Source organism: Egretta garzetta, unplaced genomic scaffold, assembly GCF_000687185.1.
Source record: "Egretta garzetta isolate BGI_Z169 unplaced genomic scaffold, ASM68718v1 scaffold246, whole genome shotgun sequence".
NCBI lineage: Eukaryota > Metazoa > Chordata > Aves > Pelecaniformes > Ardeidae > Egretta > Egretta garzetta.
In genome coordinates, this window is record NW_009259976.1 from 1,371,186 (window position 1) to 1,378,852 (window position 7,667).

At 49.2% G+C, this 7,667-nt stretch overlaps 1 protein-coding gene across 1 annotated transcript in view; it reads right to left on the minus strand.

Annotated features, from left to right (window-relative positions):
• Positions 1–5,893, minus strand: part of F13A1 (coagulation factor XIII A chain) — a 64,156-nt gene extending 58,263 nt beyond the window's left edge. Inside the window, exons 1-2 of the mRNA XM_035895893.1 lie at positions 5,783–5,893; positions 4,680–4,831 (exon numbers count right to left, since the gene is read on the minus strand). Of these exons, the coding sequence (XP_035751786.1) occupies positions 4,680–4,830 (151 nt within the window). The 5' untranslated portion in view covers position 4,831; positions 5,783–5,893. The remainder of the gene's footprint in view (positions 1–4,679; positions 4,832–5,782) is intronic.
• Between the last annotated feature and the right edge of the window lie 1,774 nt (positions 5,894–7,667).

Sequence of the window (7,667 nt, forward strand, 5' to 3'; positions counted from 1 at the left end):
CGAATGAGTCGGATATCCAAGTCACTGAGGGCTGAATGGGTCCCATTTCACAGAAGCTCAGACAAACAGCTTTGCACACTGCTTTTCCTTGAAGGCAGGGGCAGACACCGAATAGTGGCCGGCTCTGGACAAGCAGCAGAGCAGCTCGCTCTCGGGTGTGTAGCCTCCAGACCACGGCAGCACATGCGTTAGCCCTGCCTTTTTGCAAGGACGCGTTGGAGACATCAGCAGAGCCCTACAGGCAGCAACTTCCCTGGATGCCAGCATGGTCCTTCCCCTGCCCTGGCCAAGCCACCCAGCCTGGGCTCTGGGCGACAGCTAACGGGAGAGGGGGAAATAAGGGCAGCAGGACCAGGTCCCGCTCCTGCCTAGCCCTGTCCTGTGGGAAAGAGAAGGAAAGGAAACTGCCTGAGGACCCAGCAAGCTAAAGATCTTCTTATGGAAAAACCCTGGACAACCGAACCCCCAACCACCTGCCTCCTGCTGAGCCCAATCTGCGGAAAGGCTGGAATACCCCATTCAGTATTAAGGCAGGCTTAAAGTCCCATGGAAATGTTATTGTTATTCTCCTCTCAATTCACCAGGCTTCTGGAGTAACTTCTGTAGATCCCCACTGGCTTTAGTGCTGGCTGAAGTTACAGAGATGGATTTTGTGTGAAACGTTAAATGCATTTTGCTCAGAAAACATTCTCCCTGCCCCTCTGCGAAGTGGGGCATGCCTTTGCCTCCCTCCCTGCAAAACTTAGCAATGCTCACTCACAATAACACTGACAAAGCTTGTGATTAACTCATGTGAGACAGGCATTTCCTGGAGGGTGTGGAGGGGGGTAAAGCAGGGGCAGGGGAGACTCTCTCCCGTTATGCCTCCCAACCCCTCCCAGGCTGAAAGCACTGCATGTAAAAGCTGCATATCTTGGGGCTTTGTGAGGGGTGAAGCTATCTGTAAGTTTGGCTCTGCTCCTCCCTCCTTCCAAGGAGGCATAAAAATGGAGTTGAGGGTTTGCCGTGTTTTCATCTCATGTTCCAAAATAAAAGGCATCAGTGACCCTGCCCTTCCTTTGCATGTTAGCCCCTTCAAGGAACTGCAAAGCTAAGCCACCCTGGGCCATCAGCTCATCATTCACTTCATTTCATCTCAGGACTTTACATGGCTCCTGTCGAAACAGGGCCACACACATCTGCAGTTCACTTCCACTCTCACTGTTAAAATGTACATTGTACACATCTGCAGAAAACACATTTCACTTCCACTCTCACTGTTAAAATGTACATTGAGCTTGCCAGACAAAGATAATCTGTGACCAAGCCTGTGTTAATTACAGTAATGGTAATTACAGAGGATAAAACGTGAGCGGGGTAATGGGACGTGCTATCCCCATCACCAGAGTATGATCAAAAGGAAGGGTCCAGGCGCTGCGCACGTCACTGCTCATCTGTTTGTGAGGGACAGGGGGCCATCGAGGGCTCCGTTGCAGTCAGGTTTACAGCTGGACTCGGTGATCTTAAAGGTCTTTTCCAACCTAAACGATCCTGTGATTCTGTCCATTTGACAGTTTGCCCGTAGCCCAGTCTGCCCTTCAGTGCAAGCAGGTTTGCTGCGTGAGAGGCAGCAGTCTGATGCTTTCTTAAAGGTTTTGCAACATCAAGCTTGCATGGAAATAAATGAGCACAAGCTTGAGCTGTTTTTCAAATAACAAGAATAGCCTTCAAACATCAGGCTTTCTTGCTGGACTAGAAAGGGCTCTGGATTGCAAACGTGATAGCATGAGGTTCCAAAGGAGACGCCCATCTCTCTGCTAGCAGGGGAAGCACGATTCCCTGGGGAGTCGCCAAACTTTGCAAAGGAGGGTGCGTGGGGAGCTTGTAGACCGTGGGGGGCCGCAGGGCTGTGTCCTCCCACCGAGTGGCTGTAAGTGCCAGGCCCACTTGTAACACACTGCAGTGAGATGAGCTGGCTAGGAAGAGCCGGGGGGAGGACACAGCACAGGCATGTTCACGGAGACATAGGTTTCTTGCCGAAGCAGCACTCGGGGGCTGCGCGTCCTCCTCCCTGAGCATCTCCTCCTGCAAGCAAGCTGGGGTCCCGCAGCAGGCAGCCCACTGACTGGGCTGGGGAGGCAGCCATCCCCGGCAGCCTCTGCCACTCGTGCCGGCTGTGATGCAGAGGAGTAGAAGTGGGTGTCAGCAGAGAGCTAGTCAAGCGCAGGGCTTTACCTCATCCTAGAGTAGTAGCTAAAATAGGTCAAATGAATCACACCCTAAAAATGCCTGTTTCTCTCTGTTGGCTGTCAAGTGAAATGAGGGTGACTAGCTTAGCTGAGACACCTACACTGCACAGATCAAGGGCAAGATTCAGTTAAATTTAGGCACCTAAATGATGTGAGCCTGGTATGTAACCTCTTAGTACAGCCAGTTGCTGCCACCAGCGGAGCAGAGAGAAGGGTACAGATCCCCCTGGAAGTGACACCCGCTGCCTCTCCGGACAGCCTGTGCCCTCACCGCCACTCACTGGGTGGCTCTGTGTTGACTATGATCTGACACAGGTGAAGACGCTGACATTTGGATGTTTACAGTACGTGTCCAATCCTACCCCAAGAGCTAGAAAACACCTCAGTTGTAACAGCAGGGATAAAAGCATTTGCATGGGGTTTTTTTTCACTGTGTTATGGCAATGAAATGTGGGAACCACTACAAAAAATTCGGACAACCCAAAAGTGTAGAGGTGTGCAGGAGCAGAGGAAGGAGGTGGCACAAGCAGTCCTCTGCAAGGACGTGCTCCCGGCGCCGGAGCCCTGCCGTACTCTGCCCTTCCTGCCTCGCCTGCAGACCCCCACTTTATCCCCCAAGCACAAGGCTGTGAGCGCTCTGGGCAGGCTCAGCTCCTGGATGTCAGTCCCGCTCTGAGCTCCATTAGGCTATAAACCTTTAACGTAGTCTGACAGGTGACTTAAGCACCCGACCCCAAAAGAGTGTGTTCAGGGACCGCACTTACATCAGCTGGTGTCACAGGCTTAGATCACAGCTGATGTGCGGCGAAACAGTGCTGCAGTCCCTTCCCTTCAGGTCACCCCTCGCGTGTTGTTGCTACAAGAATTGCAGAGCTGAACTGCACAGCAGAGCCAATCCAGCTGTACAAAAAGAGTTTTGCTATTATGCCCAAATTTATTTTTCAGCCTTACCAGTCCCATAGCCAAGCCCATCCTATGTCCACACAAACCCTCGCTTTTGACAAGGGCCGTTTTTCTCACCAGCAGCATCACCTTAAGCACATGCTGGGTGCCTGCCGCAGCTCACTTGACCTGACATTTCTAAGTTTCCACTGCATTTCTGAAAAGCAAGAGGCTCCCGCCCACCTGCGCCGTACCTCATTCAGAGCCTGATGTGAAGCACATCAAAAAGCAATAGGAATCTTTCTCCTGGTACTAGTGGGTTTTAGCTACAGGCTGCATTCCTTCTAAGATACCCCACACCCTTACGCATCTCCAGTGTCTGTGAGCATACTGGGTTTGAAACGATATCTAGTCAGGACCTGAATTGCATTGCATTTGACAATTTAAACACACATACTTGCCCCACAGCTACAGGATTGTTTGAAAAGGTTCAAGCAAAGTTTCTACAGTCTTAACATGCCAGTTGGTTTGGCTCAGGCATTTTTTAAAAGAAATGCTTTTTAAAGAAATGCGTGTGTATTAAAAAGCGGGGGGTGGGGGGCGACGTGGTTAAGGCACATGATGAGGATTACAGAAATAATGCTTCGCAATAAAAATTTGAACTTGTTGCTTAAAATCTCTTTGCCTGTTTCCAAATGTGTAAAATGTGGTAATTAATGCTTGTCCACATTTATTAAGCTCTCCTTCAACCCTGGAAGAAAAGTCCCATACGAACATTAAGTATTTTTACATCTGGCTGCCCTGAGTTGCCACGTTCAACAAGTCCTGCTGTTCATTTCAAATAGGTCAAAAAATTAATGTCATTTGGTTGGTGACTCATGCAGGAACCAATCCTGCTTTCTTTCAAACCAAATCTTACTTTTTTTTTTTTTTTTTAGGTTCACTCCAAAGAGTTGGCACCGAGACCGTGGTTTGATTTGGCCATCCCCTACCATGATACTGTTTTGTCTCCCCAGCCAAACAATTGAAACACTTTTCACAGGAGAATAATTAAAAATATGGGGATTCCTTTTAGTTTCACATTCATTTTTATGAGTGAACTGGACACCTAGCAAAACTTTCCCCGGCCAGCCGGCATTTTGCAGTAGTTTCACAGTCAGTTTAAGGCTGTTCAAGCCAGCAGGGCTTAAGAGGGGGGAGGTTCCTCTTGCCCCCTTCACCCCAGTGCTGCCACAGCCATGCCTGAAGCCAGCAGGTCCTAAAGTAACTCTGTGATTGTGGTCAAATTGGGAAAACCCATTCTTGCCTTTTTTTTAACCACTCCCATGGTTCAAGCTGCAGATTGGTCAATTCAGCTTCTCCACTCCTCACTTTCCTTACCCTTAACCCGTGGTTAACATTTCCATGCACATGGGTGGTGTTAGTAAGTTTTTTTCACAAGCAGCAATAAAAGCTATCTGCAATCAAAGCATAAGGGAAAAAAAGCCCTTTGCTTTTAATTCACAGACCTGGGCAGAGGTGAGCATGGAAGACGTAAAAATAGACTTGTGTCTTAATTGTACACTGTACCTTTTGGATTAAATCCTCTAGGTATCAATCCAAAAGCTTCCATCTCAGGGACCTCATTTTCTTCATCGTTGGAGTTGTTTGGTGGGAGGGCTCTTCTCCCATTCAGAGGAGTTTTCTTCTTCCCTTCGTTGGTGTTTATTGTTTCAGACATCCTGTATTAAAAATGTTGTAATACCATGAAAGAAAGAAAGAGTGCAAGGAAAAAGCGAACATGAGCCAGCGTGGCACATGTAAGATGGGAGAAACCAAAAACAGTGTGGGGTGCCAGTGAGCTACACATTTTTAGACTCACATAAATAAAAACTGAGAGGCGCAAAACATCAGTCCAATGATGGAGTACAGCTCTCTAAGGATTGGAAGGCATTTTGTGTTTGTCAAAACACATGAATAAGAGAAGAAGGGGGGGCGGCAGAAGGAGAGGGAAGCCTAACACAGAAGTATTTGCCTAGGAGAAGCAGGGCATTAAAAACATTAGGGAGTTTCAGGTAAAAGAACTAGAAAATAATTCACTCTCCCACCCTCCAAAACAGCATTACCGAATCCAAAATAGCAAATTATATTTCCAGAAAGCACATCACACACTACCTCCCCCTAATAAAAATGACATTCAAAGTTATATTGCAATCATTCCAAATACTACAGCCTACAACAGTCTGTGGATGATTGGTGGAAAATTGTATTTTTGTCCCTATGCACACAAACACCGAATATCTAAAGGGCTAGCTCCTGCACCCAGAAAATCCACTTTTGAGAACGACAGAGAGAAGGGGAAAAAATAAAAAGGAAAGAGGAGGGGAAAGGGGGGAAAAAAAAAAAAAAAGAAAAAAGCACTTATCCACTTATTTCTCTCCCACTAATGACCTTAAGGGAAATCTCAGATGTAGGCTGATCAGAGACTTCTCTTTGAGCTAGTCAAAACTGCTTTCACATCTATTTCAGAGTAAGCATGTAGCAATGAAAAAGTCATGCCATCCTTCTAAGAAAATACTCATGGCTGAGAACACAACTTCTTCCCAAAGCTCCTGAAAACAGCAATTCAAAATGTAGTAATTATTTAATAGCAGTAAGCTCTTAAAGGAAATTTTTTTAGTTAGCAAGGATACCTTCTTTTCAGATAGTCTCTTTTTTTTTTTTTCTCTTCTCCCTTGCAGAATTTCTGAAGTGCAATAGAAGCCTGGAAAAAGTTGGGGGCTTTTAAGTAATCTCTGTATATCCTCCTCCCTCCTGTTGCAATAGGACAGCACTGAAAGGGTTGCCAAGCCCTCCCCATACCACCTCCGAGGATCTGCCACCGCTGCTGACATATCTTCGCTTACGCCCTCCCTCCCTCTGCCTGTCTCACCCCAACCCCGCTCACCAGGAGCATTTCAGGGTGCTTGGGCACTGAAGTTTCAGTTCTTAGTGAGACGGAGAAGAGCTACTCGTGGCACAAGGGCATACAAAGCATGACACTGGAGGGGATTTTTTGAGGGACACAGCCCGAGAAGCCATGCTCACCACGTTGGCAGCCTTTAATGGTGTCTCTCTCCCATGGTGCCTGCAATGCAGCCTCAGGTGCTGGTTTTCAGAGTGCTCCCAGGCAAACACAGAGACAGTTCCTCCACCTGCTGCCTCACAGCAGTCCTCTAAGAGGATTGTGGGGAACATGGGGATCAAGTACTCATTGGTGGCCCAGCAGACAGGTCCTTTTTCTTGAGACCCTGTGCAGTTCAGGAGAGGGAAGGTACTTTGCACCAAACATTTTAGCTCCACATCAACTTTGTTCTGTTCCACCAAGCTCTAAGATAACCGAGGACTGTGTGACACCTCCTCTGTCAGACATAACTCCATAGGCCAGTGGAGTTATGTGGAGAAAAAGCAGTGTATGGGGAAGAATTCAGTCCCACTGTGGTGCCAGTCATGGCTGTTTGGCAGCAGAGGTACAAGCCAGTAGTACAAGGTAGTGGAGAGCCCCTCTTACACACCTGGAACCAGCCACAGGCATTTATTTTCTTCAGTTGCAGAGTAGACGAAAGAGTGAGGAGACACAGTGAGGAGGACTCCACTCTCTTTCAGCCAGCTATGGCCTCCAGGCCCATAATATATCAGTGAGGCCTCAAACCTCTGATGGCTTAACACCACTGAACTCAAGCCAGGAGGCAGAAGAGGAGAGAATCGGGTTACATTCCCCTTAACGGGAAGCAGCAAGTAAACCATCTGGAAGACAGGACCCCCATCCCGGTTCCTTGGGGATTTCCCAGCAGAGGCCACAGCCCCAGCGAGGTAGCTCCACGCAAGCCAGGAGACCTGCACAGCGTGGGGCAGAGGTGCCAGCTGGGGACCGGGGAGCAGCGTGGCGGCACCAGCACGGCACTGTAGCCGGGCTAAGGAGCCTGCCAGGGCTGGATGCCAAGGCACAGCACCAGGCTGCAGCGGTTTTGGAGGCAGCCTCGCTATCTGCACACAAGTGTTGCGCTATGTGGTCTCACAGCCAAGGGGCTCCAGCTCCCCCCTCGCCTCCCCCAGCAGGCTGTTAGGCACGTAGCATGGGAAGCCACCTAGCCCGGGGACTCCCCTTCCCCTGCCCGGCTCCCCAGGGAGCGCAGGCGCCCCGCGGGGAGAGATCGGGTCCCGTCGCTGGCATCCTGAGCTGCGATTTCCATTGACTCACTTTTAGGCAGATGGGCCCTGCGGTAACCATCTGGAGGGCAAGTGGCACCCCTGGCACCCGGGAACACAACGAGCTTTCTGGGGGAGGAGGCTGGTTGCAGATTTTCTTTTTTCTTTTTTTTTCTTTTTTCTCCCCTTACACCCTGATTTCAGCGTGGCGTGGTGTGCTTTGTGCCTCTCGCTCCACTTCCAGCCAGCACTTCAGTTCCCAAAATTGCAGCTGCTGCAATGATGTTACAAAAACTGATATAAATATTGCCTCGGTGCCATGCCTGCTGGAGGCCTGCAACACAAATAAGGAACGCCGTCTCCCGAGGAAGTCATGTGCTTCCCCAAGTG